Here is a 26,067-nt window from a genome sequence, read left to right as displayed (position 1 = left end):
TGAGCCTGGAGTCACATCTAGGCCAGACCAGGGAAGGACAGCAGTTTCCTTCCTTAAAGGACATAAGAGAATCAAATGAGCTTTTCTGATAATCAACAATGGATTCATGGTCATCATTCAACTTTTAATTCCATTTATTTATTGAATTTAAATTCCACCATCTGCTGTGATGGGAATCGAACCCAGGTCTCCAGAGCATTATCTGGGTCAATAGTCTAGCCATAATACCGCGAGGCCATCACCTAGCTTAAAATGTTGGACAGGAAAATGAAACTTCCTCTACTATTTGTCACAGAAACATTACAATGATAAAACAGAAATAGATTGTTCTGTCCCTTCAGCCTTCTCATGGATAATCATCTACCTCCATGCCACTTTCCTGCACTCTCCACATATGCCTCATGGCAAAAGTAACGAACCAGGCCAGGTATTAGAACTAGAGGTAGGTGAGCACTTTGGGGACAGTGACCACAATTCGGTGATTTTTACTCTAGTGATGGAGAGGGATAAGTCTGTACTACAGGGCAAGAGTTATAGCTGGGGGCAGGGAAATTATGATGCAGTGAGGCATGACTTAGGATGTGTGGATTGGAAAAGTAGATTCCAAGGCAAGAGTGTAATTGATATGTGGAACTTGTTCAAGGAGCAACTATTGAGTGTCCTTGATAAGTACGTACCTATCAGGCAGGGAGGAAAGGGTCGTGTGAGGGAGCCGTGGTTTAATAAGGAGTTGGAATCCCTTGTTAAATGGAAGAGGGCGGCCTTTGTAAAGATGAGGCGTGAAGGTTCAATAGGGGCAATTGAGAGTTATAAGGTAGCCCGGAAGGACCTGAAGAGAGAGCTAAGAGCAGCAAGGAGGGGACATGAAAGGTCCTTAGTTGGTAGGATTAGGGAAAACCCTAAGGCTTTCTATAGGTATGTTAGGAATAAAAGAATGATTAGGGAAGGAATAGGTCCAATCAAGGATAGTAATGGGAAGTTGCGTGTGGAGGCTGAAGAGATTGGGGAGGCGCTGAATGAATACTTTTCGTCAGTATTCACTCAGGAACAGGACATTGTTGTCGATATGAATACTGAGGCACGAATAAGTAGAATGGATGGCTTTGAGATATGTAGAGAAGAGGTGTTGGAAATTCTGGCAAGGGTGAAAATAGATAAGTCCCCTGGGCCTGATGGCATTTATCCTAGGATTCTCTGGGAAGCAAGGGAGGAGATTGCGGAGCCATTGGCCTTGATTTTTGTGTCCTCTTTGTCGACAGGAGTAGTGCCAGAGGACTGGAGGCTAGCAAACGTGGTTCCCTTGTTCAAGAAGGGGAGTAGGGATAATCCTAGTAACTATAGGCCAGTGAGTCTCACTTCTGTTGTGGGCAAAGTCTTAGAGAGAATTGTAAGGGATAGGATTTATGCACATCTGGATAAGAATGATGTGATCAAGGATAGTCAGCATGGTTTTGTGAAGGGCAGGTCGTGCCTCACAAACCTTATTGAATTCTTTGAGAAGGTGACTAAGGAGGTAGATGAGGGGAAAGCGGTAGATGTGGTATATATGGATTTTAGTAAGGCGTTTGATAAGGTCCCCCATGGTAGGCTACTACAGAAAATACAGAGATATGGCATTGAGGGTGAGTTGGAGGTTTGGATTAGGAATTGGCTCTCTGGAAGAAGACAGAGGGTAGTAGTTGATGGCAAAGGTTCATCTTGGAGTGCCGTCACTAGCGGTGTTCCGCAAGGATCTGTTTTGGGACCATTGCTGTTTGTCATTTTTATAAATGACCTGGAGGAAGGGTTAGAAGGTTGGGTGAGCAAGTTTGCGAATGATACGAAAGTCGGAGGAGTTGTAGACAGTGAGGAAGGATATGGCAGGTTACAGCAGGATATAGAGAAGCTGCAGAGCTGGGCAGAAAGGTGGCAAATGGAGTTCAATGTAGCTAAGTGTGAAGTGATTCACTTTGGTAAGAGTAATAAAAAGATGGATTACTGGGCTAATGGTAGACTACTTGGTAGTGTGGAAGAGCAGAGGGATCTTGGTGTCCATGTACACAGATCTCTGAAAGTTGCCACCCAGGTAAATAGTGCAGTGAAGAAGGCATATGGCGTACTGGCTTTTATTGGTAGAGGAATTGAGTTCCGGAGTCCTGAGGTCATGCTGCAGTTGAATAAGACTCTGGTGCGGCCGCATCTGGAATATTGTGTGCAGTTTTGGTCGCCATACTATAGGAAGGATGTGGAGGCACTGGAACGGGTGCAGAGGAAGTTTACCAGGATGTTGCCTGGTATGGTAGGAAGATCCTATGAGGAAAGGCTGAGGCACTTGGGGTTGTTTTCATTGGAGAAAAGAAGGTTTAGGGGTGATTTGATAGAGGTGTACAAGATGATTAGGGGGTTAGATAGGGTTGACAGTGGGAACCTTTTTCCACGTATGGAGTCAGCTATTACAAGGGGGCATAGCTTTAAATTAAGGGGGGGTAGATATAGGACTGATGTTAGGGGTAGGTTCTTCACTCAGCGAGTCGTAAGTTCATGGAATGCCCTGCCAGTAGCAGTAGTGGACTCTCCCTCTTTATGGGTATTTAAGCGGGCATTGGATAGGTATATGGAGGATAGTGGGTTAGTGTAGGTTAGGTGGGCTTTGATCGGCGCAACATCGAGGGCCGAAGGGCCTGTACTGCGCTGTATTCTTCTATGTTCTATGTTCTATGTTCTACTTTGAAATGTATTAATATGTGTTGAACTTTATTAATGACTGCACTTCCACATCCCCCTGGAGTACAGAATTTCAAAGATAAGTTCTCCACATCTCAGTTTTAAATGATTTGCCTTTTATTCCAAAACTGAGCGCTCTGGTTCTTGATCCCATCACTAAGGAAAGCATCATTTCTGCATCTATTCTGTCTTTTCTCTGGAGTTTTTCAAGTTTCTACAAGATTTCCTCTCAGTTCTCTAAGTTCCACTGAATCTTATCTCCTCAATTTCTCCCCACAGGACACTCCCACTAACCCAGGAATCAATAAACATTCACTGTACTCAACTTATTGTAATTATATTCTTCCTTCAGCCAGAATTGCACATAAAATTTCCAGTTGTGGTCTCAGCAGCATTCAATAGGATTGAAGCATGTCCTCTTTGCATCTGTACTCACTTTACAACTATTGTCTAGTGACCTACAAATCACTCCTACCAATATTTGCGACATTTTGTAGTTTCTTAGCTCCAGGCAAACAGATTCTGCATCCTTTTTTTCCAAAATGGAGATCCTTTCTCACTAATCTATATCCTCTCCTTATTATCTATATTACCCAACTTCCTGAATATCAATAGCTTTTAAGAAATAGTTCCAGTTCTGGTCACTCTGCAGCCATGTTTTCATATAGTACCAAAATAATGATTTTTTATACTCACCAGAAAGAATGGAAAGGACCTCATATTAACAATTTACCTATAAGATATCACAAGAGCTAGTACTGAACTGACAAAATGGAAGATCTGTTAGGTTCATTTTATGATGCAAAATAGGCAGTGTCTAACAGAAGCAGTGCCAGAGGGAGTACGAGTATTGAACTTGAATCCTCTGTCTCATTGATAAAGAGGTCTCTGATAAATCCTAAGAAGAGGATCAGCAGGTAGACAGAACATGTGCCAACACTGGCCTGTAGCAGTGCAATGGATCTGATAGGGTTGTTGATGAGGCTGTGGTGAGAAAGTGAATAAACTAATCAAATTCTCCAATTTTGTTTTGGCAGAAGGTACAGCATACTCAATTTGTTCCAATATTCAGACAGCCACCAAAAACAGCTAAAACCCTTAAGGAGCAGCATGACAGTAATCATTTGCGTATTACAGATTAGAGGCAGGACCTTGTGCTCAGATGTTGGGATTCATTATGCCTGTTTTATATCACCATGATGAACAAGATACATTTCTGGTACAACTCCAATACATTCACCCAGGTTACGCATGCAAATCTCAACAGTGGCTTTTGCATAGATGATCTCAGCATATAAAAATAAGTGTAAATATAGAGCCAAGCCTATAAATCCACTCGAAATGTGGTATGGCATAGAAATATAATATCAACAACTTGCAAATATTATTGTATCTTTAACACTGCAAGATGACTCATGGAATGATTATTTGACTAAATTTAACATATGCCAAAAATTTAGTAAAATAGGAAGATTTTAAGGAGTATTTTGGGGTGGCACAATGGTTAGCACTGCTGCCTCTCAGTGCCAGCAACCCAAGTTCAATTCCACCCTTGGCCGAATGTCTGTGTGGAGTTTGCACATTCTCCCCGTGTCTGTGTGGGTTTCTGCTAGGTGCTCTGGTTTCCTTCCATAGTGTAAAGCTATGCAAGTTAGGTGGATTGGTCATACTAAATTGCCTATAGTGTTCAGGGATATGTAGGTTAGGTGCATTCGCCATGGGAAATGCAGATTTACAGAAGGGGGTAGGGGGATGGGTTTGGGTGCGATGCTCTTTGGAGATTTAGTATGGACTTGTTGGGCCGATTGGCCTGTTCCCACACAGTAAGGATTCTACTCTATCCATACTGGGAGAAGAGACAGCAGTGAGTTGGAATGATCTGGAGCAAAAACAAAGTCAGTCTTTGCTTATTAAATCGCTGAAGATATAACCTCCAGAGGAGAGGCAAGAATCAGTAAAATATAAATTTCTCAGAACTTAATTCTCCACCGTCCTGCCACTGATCCATTAAAACAAATTTGAAAATTGGGGGCAGGGGTGTCATTTCATCAGTTGGAATGTTTAGGGTGGGGACCCAGTCATTCCTCTATCTTCACCCACTTAAATTGACACTGAGAATACTGGTGGATGGACTTGCTGCCCAGAGATATTTGAGGTGTTTAATTGAGCAATTGCTGTCCTCTTGGCATGCAACCAACAGCAGGCAGGAGAGCTGCCACATGAGAGAAACCCAATAAACAGCCGATTGACGGCCTCCAGGGAGAGGGGTGCTCTCCTGCTTCAAGGCACTCAGAACAATTTGGCACCAAGAAAAGGCAGGTGACTCTTTGAGAGACAACTTCTGCCTTTGCCTCCCAGTCCTGTCCAATGCCTGTGTTGCCCTTAATGCAGTCATTCACCTTTGGGGTCGGAACCCATACTGATGTGGTACTGCCCGGTAGATGCACAATATGATGGAACGTTCCAAAACATTGGGCTTTCACCGGACCAGCAACAAGCAGGCAAAACCCCTGTCACATGGATTATATTTTGCCCACGGAGAGATTTGCACACAAATATAAGAATTTTAAATGTGTAGCATTATTTAACAGTATTAAAACTTGGTTTTATCTGCATAGATGTGAAGGATGCAAAACACGGCCCACTTGGGTTATTTTCCCTGGAGCTGCTTGGCTCAGTTCAATTAAGTGACTCTGCTGCATATGGAGATGTGGGCTTCATGGGAAAGGCAAATTACATGTAATTTTATGCATTTACTGCAGGGAAGGGACTGTTTAGAACAAAACAAATTTTAACTTATAATACTCAAATATGGCTTCGTGTTTGGCAGTATTCCACTTACAATTCCGTTTTCATCATCACCCATGAATAAGCCAGCCAATTTGTTACTGCTTGACAACGTTTATTCATTTCGATATTAAAGCAGTGGAACTAATCGAAGTGACACTTTGTATAAGTAGTCTCAATGTGAAGCAGCAACATCGAACACACTGTCTTCAATTCCAACTCCACAGTCATTCATTTTAGTGAAACAACTGCAGGCATATTGTTTACAGTTCGACGGAAATCTTTGCACATTTGCGTTAAAACAATTACATTGGTCAGTTATTACATACTGGAGTTTCAAAACCAAGGAGCAAAATTGTGAAGAGCTAAATTTATGTATTAGTCCCATCTCTGCTGGTATTTCACTGCAGTTTGTCACTGATGAATCACTCTTTCTCCTCCTTTGGTAGCAGCTTTGCAGGAGCAATCCAACTGTGCTGTACAGCTTCCCCCACCCAGCACACACACATACAAAACAACAGTTGGTGTTTATCCTATAAACAGTATCTAGGCAACCCCGTTGGCTAACCATAAATTGTAGTTTTATGTGGGCTTTTTCTGCTTCAACTACAAAATTGCCTGCAGTTTTATTTCCCTCAAAATGTATATGCAATCCACAGTTACTGCTGGGTTATTTTCGGCAGCTTGGCATGGCAGGAACAATGACAGCAGGCCCACTTAATCATGGGAGATACCCCACATCCTGGAGGCAGGAAAACCTCCCCCGGTTCTTCGGAGGATGGGAAAGCTGCTGCTGTGGTATTCCCAGCTGCCCCCAGTGGGATGTATCTTTGGCTCACTAATGTACCAATTGACAACTATTACCCATCAGCCTACTGCAATTTGGTGGTGGCTCAGAAATTAAATGGAGACTGCCTGGGTCTCCTTGGCACATGAGAGATTGCCAGGAAAACCGGCTGGGCTTGTCAGTAGCCTTTCTGGGAAGGGCTCCTCACTACTAGTCACTCCATGCACAACTGAGGATCCTGTATTGGGCAGAAGCTAGCCACCGAGACACAGCTCTCTTTCCTCTCTCAACATCCACTCACCACCTCCACTCACCTGACCGAGAGCTGCTCTGTAATCCTGGCTAGGGGGTGGGTCCAGCACTGCTAGGAGCCACCATGCCCACTGCTGGCATGAGCAGTTGCCTGCCTCTAATTGGCCAGCAGTGGGGATCTTCATCATTGAGAAGGCCCAATGAAAGCCAATTAAATAACTGAAGGACTTTCCCCATTATACTGACAGGTTTCCTCCCGGTTCTCAGGCCAGTGGGTGAGATCCCTATCAGTCCAAAAATATCCCGGCCATTGTATTTGACTGATTTGCTACATAGAGTCATAGTCATAGAGATGTACAGAATGGAAACAGACCCTTTGGTCTAACCTGTCCAAACCTGTCTAACCAGGGAAAACAGCCCCAGCCTGTTCAGCCTCTCCCTATAGCTCAAATCCTCCAACCCTGGCAACATCCTTGTAAATCTTTTCTGAACCCTTTCAAGTTTCCAATAAGAAGGAGACCAGAATTGGACCCAAATTCCAACTGTGGCCTAACCAATGTCCTGTACAGCCTCAACATGACCTCCCAACCCCTATACTCAATACTCTGACCAATAAAGGAAAGCATACCAAATGCCTTCTTCACTATCCTATCTACCTGCGACTCCACTATCAAGGAGCTATGAACCTGCACTCCAAGGTCTCTTTGTTCAGCAACACCCCCTCGGACCTTACCATTAAGTGTACAATTCCTGCTAAGATTTGCTTTCCCAAAATGCAGCACCTTGTACTTATCTAAATTAAACTCCATCTGCCACTTCTCAGCTCATTGGCCCATCTGATCAAGATCCTGTTGTAATCTGAGGTAACCTTCTTCGCTGTCCACTACACCTCCAATTTTGGTGTCATCTGCAAACTTACTAACTTACTCTTATGCTCGCATCCAAATCATTTATATAAATGATGACCCAGCACTGATCCTTGTGGCACTCCACTGGTCACAGGCCTCCAATCTGAAAAACAACTCTCCACCACCACCTTCTGTCTTCTACGTTTGAGCCAGTTCTGTATCCAAAGGTGTGCAGGTCAGGTGAATTAGCCATTCTAAATTGCCCATAGTGTTGGGTCTGGGTGGGTTACTCTTCGGAGGGTCATTGTGGACTTGTTGGGCCGAAGGGCCTGTTTCCACACTGTAGGGAATCTAATTTCTTACTTGACCTTCGTAGATGTTGAAGAAGCTTTGCAGAGACAAGAGCTCAGTTATTCCTTACAGAGTATCAACCCTTTAAAGTGCTTTTGTCAGCACAATGTTAATGAGGCTGATCCACTTCCCCTTCTGGTCCATGGTAATCTCCAGGATGTGGTTGGTGGAAGATATCGCAATGGTTATGTTTCTGAAAATCATGAGGAGATGTTTGGATTTTCTCTCATGTTTGGAAGCTCATTACCTGGCACTTGTGCAACACAAATATTACTTGCTACTTATGATCCGGAACCTGAGGATCATCAATATTTTCCTGTATGCAGCCATGAACTATTTCAATTTCTGTAGAGCAGAAGTGAAATTGAGCATTCTGCAATCACTGACGAATGACCCACATCTGACTTTATAAAAGTAGGCAATGCCATTGATGAAACAGTTGAAAATATCTGAGTCAAGAACAATACCCTGAACAGGTCTCAGAGTGAAGTCCTGCAGCTGATAAAATTGGCATCTTACAATTACAACCATCTTCCTTTGAGCTAATTATGACTCCCACCAATGGAAGATTTCTCTCTGATTGTCATTAACTACAATGTTACATATTCAGTCAAATGCTGCTTTTAAGCCAAAGGCAGTCACTGACACTTCATCCATACAGTTCAGCTCTTTGACCCATATTTGGACTAATTCTGTAATGAGATCAGGGACTAGGTGGCCTTGCTGCCACTAGCATTTTGATGAGCAGATATTGCTGTGTGAATTCCACTATTCTGCATTTTGCTGAGAATGAAAGAATGGGACAATAATTAGCAGTAATGGATTTGTCTCCTTTTTTGGCTGAGATCCATCCAGCAAATTTTTCACTGTTGGGTAAATGCTACTATTGCCATTGTAGTGAAAAACTTGAAAAGAGGCACCACTAATTCTGTAGCACAGGTCTTTATAGATGTTGTCAAGAAAAACCCAGACTGTCAGAGAATGGCGGGAAGGAGGTCAGCATTTTCATCGGTTAGAGGAGCAAGGGAAAATAACACTGTCAGAGGTGAGGGTGAGAGAGAGAGCAGAGCAATGTTAGAGCAATTTTGCCAAGCAGAGGCTGATAGCCAAGTTCAATACCCATAAGGATGGCCTCAACCGGGACCTTGGGTTCATGTCATACTGCAAATGACCCCATTGCACTATACTCTCTCTTACACACACAGATACACACACAGACACACACACACATACAGATACACACACACACAAGCACACGTACACACACACACTCCTGTATACACTTGGAGGTCGCCACTGATGATGTTACCTAGCCAGGTAATGAAACGTCTGGATATTAAATCTACAGCTCAGCGAGCAAACCTACACCCTACACTCCTGTATACTCGCACACTAATGCAGATCCTCTCTCTTGCACAAGCTCTCTCTCTCACATTCCACAAACACCCGATAAAGAGTCAGTGCCTCGAAGCTAGTACTTCCAAATAAACCTGTCAGACTATAACCTGGTGTTGTGTGATTTCTAACTTTGTCCAACCCAGTCTAGCATCAGCACCTCCAAATCAGGAGTTACGGAGGAAGACTGAACACTCTAGGTGAAGGAGGGACGTTCCAGTGTAAAATGGTGAGGTGTGCATCCTGACCATGTCGATGCTCAACTCCTGCTGGAGCAAACATTGGAAATTGATGGTAAGAGGCCAAATTAAGTTGTCGTCTGCTTCAGACATGCTCTCTCTGATGCCAATCTTAACATCTGGGGCCTACTTTACAAGTCAAAAGGCTTCTGTACTATAAGCAAATGTGCAAAAGCAAACATTTTAACATCTCATCTGAAGAGTGGCCTATCTAAGACTGGCTCCTTTAACAGTACATCACTCAGTACTACCCTGAAGAGCTGGTCTATATTATTTGCTAATGGCTTTAGAATGGGTCTTGAAACTACAACCTTCTATCTCAAAGCTGAAATAGATACCACTGAAAAAGGACCTACACCAGTGAGAGGCAGAGAAACCAATTAGTTATGAATTAATCTTCCATGATTCATCCACTTTCCATGATCCATCAGATTGTGGTCATTCTCAGATTGTCAAAAATTGACACAAGCCTGGATTTTTGTAAGTTAATATCTTGAACAATAATACCTTGCTTTGCTAAGTAGGTAGATAGGGTTTTACTTCATGCATTACAGGGATGGTAACAGTTTACTTACCAAAACAGAATGCCATGGATGAAACATTCTCAGCTTGGACCATTCAGTGTACAAGTTTTAAAAATACATTTTTCAAATGTAAGCTTTGCTAGCAAGGCCAACATCTATTGCCCATCTCTCAATGCCATGGTAAATGGTAAGCTTTCTTCCTGAACGGTTCCATCCATTGGGGAAATCATTCCACAGTACTGATAAGGAAAGGTATCCAGGACCTTTACATCGTGGCAAATGAGTAACAGTGATATATGCCTAAGTCAAAATGGTGCGTGACTTAAGATAGGAAGTTAGAGGTGATGGGACTCCCTTATATCCACATCACACGTCCTTCTGGGTGACAAAGTGTGCGAGTTTTGGAAGTATTGCTGAAGAAGTCTAAGTGTACCTATACTTAATACACTGTATTCTTACCAGGCCAATCATGGAGAGGATTAATATTTAGACTAGAGGATAAAGTGTTGATCAGACACAGTTTTGGCCAGGATGCTGACAAGTTTCTTGAATGTTGTTGCAGCATTATCCATCAAGGCAACAGGATGTTAATCTATTACATTCTAACTTGTGCTCTGCAACACTTACTAACTTCAAAAGTGCTTAATTAGCTGTGAAACATTTTGGGATATGCTAAGGTTGTAAATCATGCTCTATAGATTAGATTAGATTACTTACAGTGTGGAAACAGGCCCTTCGGCCTAACAAGTCCACACCGACCCACCGAAGCGCAACCCACCCATACCCCTACATTTACCCCTTACCTAACACTATGGGCACTTTAACATGGCCAATTCATCTGACCTGCACATCTTTGGACTGTGGGAGGAAATGCAGACACAAGGAGAACGTGCAAACTCCACACAGTCAGTCGCCTGAGGCGGGAATTGAACCCGGGTCTCTGGCGCTGTGAGGCAGTAGTGCTAATCACTGTGCCACCGTGCCGCCCACAAATGCAGGTATAATGCAGGTATTTCTTTGCCGGTTTTGGAGAGATTTTAAGGAATCAGGAAGAGAGGTCACTTGCCAGAGAATACCCAGCATCTGTCATGCTCTATTATCCACAGCATATGGCCATATGACGAATGAGAAGGAGGCCATTTGGCCCATTGAGTCTGCTCTGCCAGATCTGATAATCCTCAACTCCTGCCTTATTCCCATTAAACTTGTTTCCTTTATTAAGATCTATCTGTTCTAGCAATTAATATACTTAATAATCTAGCCTCTATAACCCACTGTGGTGAAGAATTCCACAGATCCCTTATCCATTGAGAGAAGATATTCCTTCTCTGTCTATGATCCCTTATTCTGAGGTTATGCACTCTCATCCTTGCCTTTCTACAAAGTGAAGTGATCTCTCAGCATCCAACCTGTTAAGCCTCTTTTAAATCTTATGCATTTCAAAAAGATTGCATCTCATTATTTTAAACTTCAATGAGGACAGGCAACTTATTCCACCTTGTTTCATAAGAATGTTCACCCAAGCCTGGGATCAACCTTATGAAAACCTAGCCACACCAATATACCTTTGATTAGAAAAGGGGACTAAAAATGCTCATAGTGTTCCAGATTTAATCCAACTAGTGACCTGTATAGTTCTTGCAAGAATTCCCTATTTTTATACTCCATTTCTTTTGAAATAAAGGTCAACATTCCATTTGCCTTTGCCATTACCTGCTGAACTTGTACACTACCTTTTTATAATTTATGCAAGAGGAGCCCCAATTCCTTCTGTGCTGAATCTAAATAATATTCAGTTCCTCGATTTTCCTCCTAAAGTGCCAACCCCCAGATTTTTCCACATTATAGTCTCTCTCTCAAACGTTTACCAATTCAGTTAACTTGTCTATATTCCTCTGCAGATTCTTTTTGTCGTTATCATCATCACTTGCTTTTTTATGCCATCCACAAACTTGGTTATAGTAGTCACTTGTCACATCCGAATCATTAATATACAATTAAAGTAACTGCGATTCCAGCTTTGGTCCCTACATCACTCCATTAGTTACAGGTGAAAACTCCCCCCTTTACCTTAACTTCCTGCCTTCTATTAGTTAGCCAGTTGACTATTCATGCTGATATACTACCCCCAAATCCATGGATTTTTATCCTATTAAATAGCTTTACCTACATTATTTTATCATCTGCCTTTTGGAAACTTATGCGGATGATTCTATTAGGTTTCTGTTCAATGGTGATAGCACTGGATTTATATGTATGAAATGAGTAGATAATGTGACTGAATGCAACAGTTATTCAAGCTCTTCTTGAAGCTTGTCATTCTCTGATACAGAAGGGTGAGTTTTAGCTGATAGTTTTCAGCCCAAATCTGATTGCTGTCCAGTCTTTGTTGTATGCAAACATGGACTGCTCAGTTATCTTCGAAAGTGCAAATGAAACTGAACATGGTGTAATTATTAGTGTATAGCCCCAGTCCTGAATCTATTGTGGAGTAAGTCATTGATGAAGCATTGAAGATGATTGGGTTAAGGACACTGCACCACTATTGGAAGAGTTTCATGTTTGGTCTCCAGCAACCATTATTAACTCCCTAGTGTCATTTTAGACACTAGAGATTTTACTTTTAACTGACTTCAGTTTTACAAAAGTTTATTGTACTGCACATATTGTACATAATGAGTGAGAAAGTGTTCAAACCAGTTGGTGGTTTGGGCACTGCTAGTTTGAATGTTAGAGAAAGTTGCCTGTGAAGCAGGAATTGAAAGGCCTTTTTTGATTTTAAAAAAATGTTGTGCTTGAACCATAAGTTTGTAATTTGTACTGCTGGCCAAGGTAGATACATTCACAGTGCAGCCAGACAGGTTGATAGTCAACCTGCAAATCCTTCAAACACCAAAGGCAAGCATTCACAGAGGACAGGTGCCTTGCTAGCCAATCGATAGAAAGAAATTTGGAATCTCCATCAACACCACCATAGCTGCAGACTAAAACTTGTATTTAAAAGTGCATATTGCTGCAGTGGACCCACCTATTCCATATTGGAAAATGAGTTATGATATGGTTAGACAAAGTCTTCGGTTCCTTTCTCAAAGGAGAACTTCTCATGCATTGTGTGACTGCTTTCAACATTTTATACTAATTCAATCTGTCTCTTCTACATCAGATGGTCATTAACTGCTACTGGTATAGGATTATGAACTGTTTTATTTGGTGAGCTCTAAGAGGATTTGATTTGATGCTACCCAAGATACACTTACACAGTATGCATAATGACAGAAGACAGGAGACTTTTTGTCAAATATTTGAAACCAAGTAGCAGAGGTGAAATACTTGCACTAACGGATAGAATGGATAGTCGGAGTCTTTTTCCCAGGGTAGAAATGTCAATTACAAGGGAACATGTGTTTAAGGTGAGGGGGTAATTTTAAAGGAGTTGAGAGGGGCAAATGTTTTTTACACAGAGATTGGTAAGTGCCTGAAATAGGGTGCCAAAGGAGGTGGCAGAAGTAAATACAGTAGCAACATTTGAGAGGCCTCTTGACAGATACGTAAATAGGCAGGGAATACTGAGGAACCTCGATTATCCAAGTATCAATTATCCAAATTTCAGATTATCTGAAGAAGATATCAAGGCCCTGCAAAAAGGTAATTGTATTCAATTTACATCTACTGAAGAACATGTAAAAACACTGGCAAAAACAAAGAAACACAAGCAGCTCAAGGATTAGTGATTGGATATCTTTTAGGTAAGAATTAGTTACACAGCCCTTTGCAGTGTTTTTCCCAGGCCTGTCATGAAAAAATAGCAGAGAACGTATACGCATGCGCAAGGTGGTGCATCTGTCTTTCTATCGCGACAATGAGCTCCCAGAAACTGACAACGCTTTTGCGATCATAGAAGCTGCTTGGGACCTTGTTTAATGCTGGGATTTCATGTACAGTACAGTATTTATGAGATGGCAATGATTTAGTCTTTCTCAGTTTAACCTGTAATTTGCAGAATACAAAGATTACTTTATTTAAATAGCATATTCATTAGGATTATAGATTTAAACAAATTCTCTAGTAGAGCACAGCATTAGATCAGCATGGTTTCCCTTGTTTAAAATAAAGCTGATTATCTGAATAATCAATTACCTGAATGAAATAGTGCCCGCCCATCTTGTTCAGCTAATCAAGGTTCTTCTGTAGAGGGATATGGGCGTCACAGAGACAAAACTTTTTTAGTTGAGGAAAGTGTCATCTGTCAGTGCAGGCTTGGTGGGCTGAAGGGTCTGTTCTTGTACTATGGCAAAAGTGAGGACTGCAGATGCTGGAGATCAGAGTCGAGATTAGAATGGTGCTAGAAAAGCACAGCAGGTGCTGCTTGGCCTGCTGTGCTTTTCCAGCACCACTCTAATCTCGACTCTGCTCTTGTATTATACTGTTCTTTATTCTAACCTGCTCTTAATATGGCTTTTATTAAATAATCTAGGGTCGACAGTTTGCAAATAAACAAACAGGAGAGTCAGGTGATAACAGTAAGCATTAGAAACAGAAATCTTACCACACCGGTACAAATGCTTTGTCAATATTTAAACAAGAATCTGAAGAGAATTGTTCTCCTGCAACACAGACTGAAGTTAAAGGAGATTTCAATCACCGATTTAAATCATCCTGAAAAATTCCCCTTTTACCACTGGAGAAAACAATGAATCAGTTCACCATGTATTATTTTCAATGTATGAAGAATGTTTGTTTATAGATACAAGTGAAAACACTGCCTTCAGATACCCATTTATAATCAATAAATAGTCACTTACGATTGCTGTTAACACATTGAACTTCTGGAGTTTGGACGCCTGGCCCACATTTGCTGTCATTGTCAGGTGAACATTCTCCCAGTCTCACAACCTCCCACGAGTAACAGGATGGGTCATCACAGGGAATAGCTTCAATTAAGTGTGGACAATTCCCCGCTCCACCTGTAGGTTCATTCGCAATTTGCCGTTTCCGCACTTTAAATCCTTTAGGAAGGAAACAAGATACTTTTTAAACTTTATCTGTTTACAAATTAAATGGTCAATCAAAGGAAGTGGCCTTATCTTACTACTTTTTAACTTTCACTACACAGTTGAAATCTTCAAAAGAATTTGTACTAAGGGTGAATCCTTTCAAGTGAAGAATTATATAATCAGGCATTACTTTTTATAACTTAACCTCATAAATTCTGCCCTGATAGAATTAAATGAAGCCTGGAGGATTTGCAGCTTCTACATAATTCATTATTAAATTCATTTAAATCTTAATAAAACATCACAATCCTTTGAAAAGGATCTGCACTTTTTTTTGTTGGAATCTGCTTTTTCAATTATAAAAATGTTTATTTGCTATGACATTTGAAAAATAGAATGAGATTGTTCTGTGCACTAGCTGTTGTGAAATTTTAAACTCATTAATTAAGGATATATTTATGATTTGATTATACTTTCTGCACAAAGGACATTTATTCCAGATGTGGAAACAAAATAATAAAGTGAAGAAAGGAGAACATTCAGTACACGGATTTTGTAGCTACAGTTTTACGTTTTAATTCTACTCAGTTCTTCCTCAGTTGTTCAGATATTTTCTATTTCCAAGGTTAAGCTCTCCAATACTTAATTTACATTCAAATAAATAATAATTATTGTTTTGTTTACAGCCCTGATAATGTTAAATTCACAGAGTTATACTGTGTAGAAAAAGGCCCTACAGCCCATTGACAATAACTACCACAAAAGACATGCTAATAGGTTTACAGCCTCCACTACGTTCCCAGGCAGTGCATTCCAGATTCCCATCACCCACAGAATAAAAATGTTTTTTCCTAAATCCCCTCTGAATGTCCTGCCCCTTACTATAAAAGTATGCCCTCAACCAAGGGGAACAGCTGCTTTCTATTTATCCTGTCTATACTCATAATTTTATATACCTCAATCATATCCCCCCTCAGTCTTCTCTACTCTAAAGAAAACAATCTAAGCCTTTCTAGTCTCTCCTTATAGCTCAATTTCTTCACACCAGGCAACATGCAGGTGAACCTCTGTACCCACTCCATTGCTATCGCACCCTTCTTATTGTGAGGTGACCAGAATTGCACAGGTACTCTAGCTGTGGTCTGACCAACGTTCTTTATATATCCAATATTACCTTGGTGACTTATACCATATGCCACAACTGATGTCTTAACTACCCTATTCATGTGTCTTGTCAACTTCAGGGATCCATGAATAATTGCCCCAAGATCCTTCTGTTCCTCTAAGCTAGCCAATGTCTGCCATTCATTAAATACTCCCTCATCTTGTTTATTCTTCGACAGTGGCTCACCTCCTACTTATCAGGGTTAAATACCATCTGCCACTTGTTAGCCCATCTGACCAACCCCTATCTATATGTTCTTGTAACCTGTAACCATCTTTTTCACTCTAGTGAATCTGGTGTCATTTGCAAATTTGCTTATCATTCCCTCTACATTTTCATCTAAATAAATGTATGTGTTTAACAAACAGTAAGTGTCACAGTACTAATCCTTGTGGCATACCACTGGACAGCAGCCTTTAGTCACTCAAATAGTCTCCTACCACTACCCTTTGTGTCCTGTTACTAACCCAGTTTTTGATCCATCTCGCCAGGTTTCCCTCAATTCCATGTGGTTAACCTTCTTAATCATAAACTGCATCTATTGAATTTGCCTCATCCACATGTTCAATCACGTTGTCAAACAATGCCAACAAATTTATTAGGCATGACCTCCCTCTGATAAAGCCATGTTGACTATCTCTAATTAACTCCATGCTTTTTCAAGTGAATATTAATTCACTCTTTCAGAATTTTCTCCAATAGTTTCCCTACATCAGACTCACTGGTCTGTAATTTCCTGTTTGATCTCTACCACCCCTCTTAAAAAGGAAAAACCACATTTACCATCCTCCAGTCCTTTGGCACTCCCACCCCCTACCCCCAACACAGCCAGAGAGGAATTACAAATTTGTGCCAGAGTCCCTGCAATTTCCTGCCTCACCTCTCACAGTAGCCTGCGATGCTATTCATCTGGGCCAGGGGATTTGTCTGTTCTTAAGCCCGAAAGAACCTCCAATACCTCCCCATTTCCTATGACAAACTGTGCAAGGTTCCTGATTTCACTTTATTTTCTTACCTTTCTTCCCTTGTGGATCATCACAGCTTTCATAGGTGCATGGACCCCAAGCAGACCAGGGTGATACTTCACACTCAATGGGACAGGCAATCTGACACAACTGTGTGGTGTTTGGTGTGGGTCCAGTACACAGCGTATTGGCAACCGGTTTCTCAACTAATAGTTTAAAGGGAGAAATAAAAAATGCGACTTTACATATTAGATATAACAAAAATGTGTAAACCCTAAGTCAATTATGCTTCCTTTAATATCCTGGAATAATCAAAACAAAAGGCTCTAAGCATTCAAACAGAATGTATGTTTAGAACGGTGAGTAATAACCTTAAATTTAATCAGGGTTCAGATAATTGATATAGGAGGTAAATTGCCCGAAACGTCGATTTCGAAGCTCCTTGGATGCTGCCTGAACTGCTGTGCTCTTCCAGCACCACTAATCCAGTAATTGATATAGGAGCTGATTCCAAGTCTTGAACCCACCTGACATGGGGATGGCAATAACTATTGAGGCCTTTTTGCATTCATCCTGCACCCTTATAACCCCCACTCCCACACCAGTGGCCTGAGCTCATCATTTTGACCTGGACATCGTTCAGACAGAGATGAGAAAATTATTGCCTGACATCCCTCAATAAAAGGATGATGTCTGCTCAGCTTCACAAAGTTCTGTTGTGAATCCTATTGTGACTGAACAAGCACATTCTCAACCTGCAGATCTTTGGGCACATAGAACAAGATGTCCCACAAGACAGTGGGACCCAGAGTGCAGGATTTCTTTCCTTCCCTTATTTGTGGCCCCATCATTAAGGTGTTTGGGTTCAAAGCACTGCTGTTTAATTGTGTGCAAATTATTTCCACTTTGAATGATTGGTGGCAAGCTCCTTTCAGTTTTTAATGTTGACGCCATTATATTTCATTGACAGCGTTAGACTATTTTTGAAACATTTTCTTTGCCTTAGATGGCGATGTAATCATCAAGGACTCAGTCTTTTCTTTGGATACAATGGGAAGACCATTGAACATATTACCAGCATCTGGGTAAATCTCCTCTAAAACCAATTTCACTAGACTGGATCCATGTTCAGATGGTTGGAAAGCATTTAGAGTCATAGAGTCATAGAGATGTACAGCATGGAAACAGACCCTTCCGTCCAACCTGTCTATGCTGAACAGATATCCCAACCAAATCTAGTCCTACCTGCCAGCACCTGGCCCATATCCCTCCAAACCCCTCCTATTCATATACCTATTCAAATGCCTCTTAAATGTTGCAATCGTACCAGGCTCCACCACTTCCTCCAGCAGCTCATTCCATACACATACCACCCTCTGGGTGAAAAAGTTGCCCCGTAGGTATCTTCGATATCTTTCCCCTCTCACCCTAAACCTATGCCCTCTTGTTCTGGACTCCCTGACCCCAGGGAAAAGACTTTGCCTATTGGACCCATGCATCATTGCACAATCTGAGCTGTAATAGACTCTTAATTTACAATGGTTGGCTTCAATTGGTACCCTTGGCTTCCTGGCTGGCAGCAAATTGGTTCCTCAGCCATCTCATTGAAAATGGCTCAGGGTACAAATGGCTCAGGGTACAAATCATGGTGGAAAATCGGCACAGAAGCTGTCAACCCATCTCAGATCACAACCTTCAACCATGTAGTTCTGTTTTTTTATGGCAACTTGCTCATTTTAAAATTTGTTTGAAAGTCATTTCAAGTGACATTAAATATTTGTTTTCCTCCACAAATAACAATGAAGTAGATAACAACTATCTCAAAGACAACAGCAGCAGAGTGAGCTCTCTGGCTACTTTTGTAACATTGTCATGTTTTTGTTATGCTTCAACTGAACAGAGGCCAATTATCTTGCTCAGTTGTGGACTGGCACTTGTTGGAGATGAAAGTTGAAATATTTTTCAGCTCAGAGGTCTCAGGGTAGAAGACCTTCAGGTGGAGCAACATAAACTGCCCAAAGTTGGATAAAGCCTTTAGTGCTTTTGCATTGCTGATGTAAATCCCCAGAAGTTTGGGGGGGTATCTCCAGCCTGGGTCTATGTTGCTGAGACTGTCTTTACATGAGGGTGCCGAAACCGGATAACATCCTAATCTTGTATTGGTGTTCACATATAGCAGCACGGTAGCATAGTGGTTATCCTTGCTACGAAACAGCATCAGGAACCCGGGTTTAATTCCACCCTTGGATGACTGTCTGTGTGGCATTCTCACTGTGTCCTCATGGGTTTCCTCTGACACCTCTGATTTCCCATAACAGTCCAGAGATGTGCAGGTTAGATGGGTTTGTCATGCTAAATTGTCCCACAGAATCCAGGGTGTGTAGGTTAAGTGGATTGGTCATTGGAAATGCAGGGTTACAGGGACATGATAGAAGGTTTGGGTCTGGGTGGTGTTCTTTGGAAGGTTGGTGTGAACTCAATGAGTGGAATGGTCTGCTTCTACACTGTAGAGCTTCTATGATTCAAAGAGACTGTGCAAGGTATAAAGATTGAAAAGGTGAGCATTTTGATTATTGCTGCACAGTTCACTCATGAAAAAAAACAGGAGATGCTTGGAATTGGTCCATCAGGCATAAGATTGCCTCAATTTAAGAAATAAAATGATGCATTTCCATTAAACAATCATGCAAAAATCTAATTTGACAGAGGGCAGATGTGTCAGAAAAAATTGATACCGGTCTTGTTAAAATAAAACAGGCACTGTGAAGACCAAGGACAATAAAATTTAGAAGACCATTGTTAGTTTGTTGGTTCTCTGTGGAAAGAAAATGATGAAAACACTGACCTTGATATTCCATCCACTATATACTTCTAAACTTTGAAATCTTGAGCAAATTCTTTCTGTAAGTGAAAAACATCCTTAAATGTGTGGATGGGACTTCCAGATTTGAAGTTCAGGTGCCATTTTGGCTGGGCTCAGAGTGCTTCAATTTTCAAGAACATTCAGGGCATTTCTCCGAGAGGGAGATTGAGCAGTCTGAAACAGTCTTGGATCTGTTTCTTGCCTTTGAAGTGAAAATCCAAGGCCAAAATATCACGCAACATAGAAGATGATGTAGGTGGGAAACACCAATATATTCCAAAATAGGGGAATCAAGGGCAGGAAGTGGAACGATGGATCAGACATGGTCCTATTGAATGACAGAACAGGCTTGAAGGGTGAAGGGCCTATTCCTGTACCTATTTCTTGCGGCCTACTGTCTTAAAAAATCAATATTATTCCAACTTCTCTGACAATATATCTAAAACAACATTATTTTCAGAAACACTTACTAATTCAATAGTCCATATTACACCATTTATGTTATCTATCTACAAATTTTCTAGTCAGCCCATTGACAAACTGAGTTTTTACCAACCTCTGAATCGGGACAACCACAATTCACTGATAGTCGCAGACCCTTCTCTTTCACCATTCAACAATGTTTACCCTGTTCCTCACCCTCTGTTACAGTATTCACCCACTTCTACATCACCTTTTTAATGTTCACATTCGTCCTTCACCCCCAGACAGTGAGGGGTTGAAACTGTTGGGGGTGGGGGGTTGTTGTTAGTCTTGGGATGCTTTGATACTCAAACTGATTTGGATAGCATGACAGTCCTGAGCAGGTTTTATGCCTGCGATGAAAGTTCATAAGTAAATTCATGTAACAAGCAGGGCAGATACATGTCTCAAGGGACCAAGTTTCCATAGGAATTGGAACAAGAGTAGGCTACTTACCCCTTTAAACCTGTTTCTGCCAATTAACAAGAACGTGGCTGAACTGTGGCCTAACTCCACATACCTATCTTTGTCCCATATCCCTTGATACTTTTGCTTAACAAAAAGTTACTTATCTCAGATTTAAAACAAACAACTGATCAAACATCAACTGACATTTGTGGAAGAGAATTCCAAGCCTCTACCACCTCTTGTGTGCAGAAATACATCCTAACATCTCTCCCAAATGTTCTGTTTCTAAATTTTTTTAGACTATGTATACAGTTCTAGAATACCCAACTAGTGTAAATTGTTTATATTTATCTACCTGTTCTTTTCCTGTTATCATCTTGAAGACTTTGAACCCGTCACCACTTAACCTTCTAAGTTCGAGTGAAAACAGGCCTAATTTGTATAATTGCTCCTCATAACTTAATCCCTGAAGTCTAGGTATCATTCTTATACACCTGTGCTATATTTCCCCAAAGGCCAATATATCCTTCCTGAGGTGTGGTGTCCAGATCTCCTTGCTGTAGTCCAACTGGAGTCTAACCAGGGTTATGAATATCTGATTCTACTGTTGAAAGAAAAATGGAGTAATCCAGGCATGGTAAAAACGGCAATCAGAAGTTTAAACTTTATGTGTAAGTACTGGAGATATGCAAACATCACCAGCTCAGGGTATCAGTGCACATCAGCAAAGTGGGTTGAGTGAGATGTCACTTATCATTTTATAAGATTGCAACTTTTATTTATTGATAGGAATCTGCTTAGGTAAGCAAAGAATTGGAAGGGTGAACTGCTGTGAACTGGTGGATGGAATAAAATTAAAGAAAACTACTTCACTAACTTTGGATACAGAGACTGAAGAATTGCAACATTATACTATAGCAATGAAGACATATAAATGGAGAACCAGTGAAGAATGATAAATTGGATGGATTGAAAGGGAAACAGTGAGCAAATCTGAGAAGAATAATGTTGTGAACTGGAAACATGAAAAATCTGAGAATGTGTGAGGGGGATCTGGAGGGGGATGAAGGGTGCAAGGATGAACTAAGAGGGAAAGTGCAGTGTCCAAATGTAACTTGGGGAAGTTGGGAGAACAGTGCGCGCCATGTCGCTTTGTCAATCATCTAACTGCTTAAAAATATTTAGTAAAATGCATTTAAAACAGCGGTAAATTTTGATTTTGAGGGATGGCTTAAAATGGGTCCAACTTCAACAAAAACATACAGCAGAGATGTAAAATGAATGCCAATTCACTATCATCCATGTTACGTTACAGCATATAGTCAACATCCATTTTATGAAGAAGTGACCTGCAAATGACATAAATAAATCATACACAATGCTACATTTCAAAATGAACAAATTTGTATCTAGAGCTGCAGCAGGAACCACACAGTTTTGGGTAAGCAGAGCGCCTCTGCAGCTTTGTGCAGTTCTATTCTTAATCATCATAGAATCCCTACAGGGTAGAAAGAGACCATTCAGCCCAACAAGTACACACTGACTTTCCAAAGAATATCCCACCCAGACTCACACCTCTACCCTAACTCTGTCTTTCCCATGGCTAAACCATGTAATCTTACACATCCCTGGACACTACAGTCAATTTAGCATGACCAATCCACCCAACCTGCACATCTTTGGACTGTGGGATCAAACCAGAGCACCCAGACGAAACCTACTCAAGCACAGGGAGAATATGCAAACTCCACACAGACAATTGTCTGAGGCTGGAATCAAACCCAGGTCTCTGGCACTGTGAGGCAGCAGTGCTAGCCACTGAGTGAGAGGGCCATCATCATGCTTATGAGAGACAGTCATTCAAGCTTTGAATACTTGTGAATTACAACTTTATCAGAATTGTGAAAAACCACAACTGAAAATATCTCTAACCATATCTATTAAGATTACAAAATACCCTGTTGCTGTTCAGATGGCACAGGAACAGAGTTACTCAACCTCCTGAGTAATACAACTGTTTGAAAATAATGTCAGAACAAACAGTCATGCTCAGATCTTTCATTGCTTGAATGAATTCAAGTAAAATGAATTTCTTGTAGAATGTCTTCATTCTACACTTGCTACTTAAAAAGTGATTGATCAAAATGGTGCAACATTAAGTCATCTGTGGTTCCGTGATACACTTTCTGAAATAACAGACAAAAAATACTTTGCAAATGATTCAGTGCTGGATCCTTTTCACGCAAAGCCTAATTTAAGCAGCAATTGCTTTGAACAATTTGGAATTTGAAAACAAGAGAAATTGTTCACTATGAATGCAGTTTATTGCCCTCTACCCTATTTGCTCAATTGAAAAATTAAAATCAATGCCCTGAAATTCTATTGTATGAGAAATAGCAAATAAAGCCTTAATAACTTTGTTTTTGATTCCTTTGTTGCAGTTTAACAAAGCTATTAACTCACTTACTTAAATAGGCTGGCATCTTTGATAAAATGACAGAAATTACATTTTGATGCAAATGCTTGCATGGTTTAATTTGCACAGTATAACTCCATTTGCAATGTGTGTCAGTCATGGAGTCAACAATGCCTGGCAGAATTGGCAGAATTTGATGTGGCCTTTCATTTTTTTCATGGGAGTGACGAAGGGAAAAGAAATGCATTTTCACAGAATAAAATCTCTAGAGAATTTTTATTTTCATATATATGCATGATCATGAGCATTCTAAGCAATCAAATAGAACATCTTATCTTTGCACAAGTTAAATTTTGATGGATAACTTTTGAATAAGCTTTTTTCTGGACTATAGCCCAGCTATTCTGCAGGTTTCTTAGTTGAAGATGGATGTGTGAAGCAGTTTCTCCTAGTATCAAACCAGAAATGCTTGAACAGTTTAAACTCAGTTTTTTGAATGCTATACGAATTGGCAATCGGATTTATCAAACTGAAAGTTGAAGTCATACGTAAATTGAACTTGTAGATTTGACGGAAAGGAGATTATTTGGTGGGAATACTGTGAAGGAATGCTTTTGAGTTCTGTAAAGGAGTGTTTTGGGATCTGTAAAGGAGTGTTTTTGGGATTAACAAGATTATTCTTTTACCATGCATTTCAATCTTTTTAATTATGCATAACGTAAATATTTTGGTTTATTCTATGTTATCTATATTTCTTCTATCAAACAAACCTGTTTATTGCTAAAACCAAAACCTGCAACATGAGTGTCTAAATTTCACGGAGAGGTCACATTTTAAAAACAAAAAAAACCTAAAAAGCCAGATTTCAATCTGGGACTTTATTTTCCCATTAATAACATCAGCCTGGACCATGACACATCCAATATTCTTTGTTATCAAGGGAGTAGAACAGTGGATCCCACAGTGGATCCAGCCAGATGTAGAGTATATCTGTGTGTATACCAAGGAGGCTTTTGACATGGAAGAAGCTTATTTGATCAGACCCTGAGAAGGGAATAATAGATTTAGTGAATTCAATTACTTTGGATTAAAAAGTTAGTTTTAGTCTCAGTTCAGAAGTTTTAAGATAAAGACCAAGAATGATTACTTAAACTGAGGACATTAAAGTTCAACTGTGTGACAGCTCCTTCTTACAGTTCCAGTTTAAATATTTAAGTCACAAGTGGCTTAAATTTACCTAGGTTTAAACACTGGGATACTGATGAGAGTATTATATCTCATGTTTTGGGAACTGGACCAGGGATGATCTGGGTACTTTTTTGGCTACTGTTTCATTACTTTTCAATTTATAAAGGAGTGTTTTGGGATTAATAGGGTTATACTTCTACAGTGTAATTAAAACCTGTGAAGTTGTATTATAACTGGATAGCTTGGATTATTCTACTTTATCTACATTTCTTCATAACAAACTTTATTTTGCTGCGAAGACAAAACCCACACCTTTGCACACTTATGTTTTAGCAAACTATCACTTGGTTAAAACCAAAAAAAAGTGATATATCAAGACAGGTATCTGATTGAAATCTGACTTATTTGCTATTAACATCCACTGGGAATAGAACACAACAGCACTCGACAACTCAACATTCTCACAGATCTTCTTCAAACAACTCACTTCCCCTAGTTCCCTGTCCTCAGCAATATCAACCTCCCTCCCAAAATCAGGAAGGTAACTGTAACAACAAAGCTACTCAAAGAGATCAGCTCAACCCAAGCCTGTGCTTGTTCATTGACCTCCTCAACTTACCATCTGTCTATCTTTCCACAAGCCATCCCATATGGTTGAAAGCTACTACAATGAGGATTAACAACTGGGGACATGTGGCTGGAGGATTGACAGGAGAACACACTCACCAGAAATCACACTCTCAGTGTAGACCCCAACACTTGTCCACATGACTTGGATTTCCACAGGAAACAATGAATCCATTAAGTTATTTTCTGACTGACTAAATGCTTTGTGCCACCATCCGAATCAGCATGGATATTAACCTGGATCCAGGCTGCAGCAATGGTGCAGTCCAAACAATGATTCATTTTTAAACTTCATTTTTGTGGGCCAACATTTATTGCCCATCGCTAGTTGCCCTTGAGAAGGTGGTGGTGAGCTGTCTCTTTGAATCACTGCAGTCCACCAGTGGGCTGACCCACAATGCCAATGGAGAGGGATTTCCAAGATTTTGTTCCAGTGACAATGAAGGAATTTTTCCAAGTTAGGATGGTGATTGGCTTAGAGGGGAATTGGAGGTGGTGGTATTCCCAATTATCTGCTGCCTTTGTCCTTCCACATGGAAGTGATTGTGGATTTGGAAGGTGCTGCCTTAGATTTTTGGTGAATTTCTGCAGCGTATTTTGTAGATACTTCTGCTACTGAACATCAGTGATGGAAAGAGTGGATATAGTAGGAGGAGAAAGTGAGGACTGCAGATGCTGGAGATCAGAGCTGAAAATGTGTTGCTGGAAAAGTGCAGCAGGTCAGGCAGCATCCAAGGAGCAGGAGAATCGACGTTTCAGGCATGAGCCCTTCTTCAGGAAGCTATTATGATGAGGGGTCCTGAAGAAGGGCTCATGCACAAAACGTCGATCCTCCTGCTCCCCAGAGTGGATATAGTGTCAATCAAGCATGCTGCTTTGTCCTGGATCATGTCAAGCTTTTTCAGTGTTGTTGCTGCACACATCCAGGCAAGTGGGGAGTATTCCATCACACTACTGACTTGTTCCTTGTAGATGATGGACAGGCTTTGGGGAGTCAGCAGGTGAGTTATTCACCACAGTATTCCTAGTCTCTGACCTGCTTTTGTAGCCACTATGTTTATGTAGCAAGTCCACTTGAGTTTCTGGTGAATGG

The 26,067-nt window shown here is 40.8% G+C and overlaps 1 protein-coding gene across 1 annotated transcript in view; it reads right to left on the bottom strand.

Moving 5' to 3' along the window:
* Positions 1-26,067, bottom strand: part of LOC140480487 (thrombospondin type-1 domain-containing protein 7A-like) — a 391,066-nt gene that overhangs the window by 140,677 nt on the left and 224,322 nt on the right. The window contains exons 5-6 of the mRNA XM_072575404.1: positions 17,061-17,216; positions 14,689-14,892 (exon numbers count right to left, since the gene is read on the bottom strand). Of these exons, the coding sequence (XP_072431505.1) occupies positions 14,689-14,892; positions 17,061-17,216 (360 nt within the window). The remainder of the gene's footprint in view (positions 1-14,688; positions 14,893-17,060; positions 17,217-26,067) is intronic.

Source organism: Chiloscyllium punctatum, chromosome 8, assembly GCF_047496795.1.
Source record: "Chiloscyllium punctatum isolate Juve2018m chromosome 8, sChiPun1.3, whole genome shotgun sequence".
In the NCBI taxonomy this organism is placed as follows: Eukaryota; Metazoa; Chordata; class Chondrichthyes; order Orectolobiformes; family Hemiscylliidae; genus Chiloscyllium; species Chiloscyllium punctatum.
The sequence above is the reverse complement of the archived record's forward strand: the minus strand, read 5'-3'. Positions and strand labels throughout refer to the sequence as shown.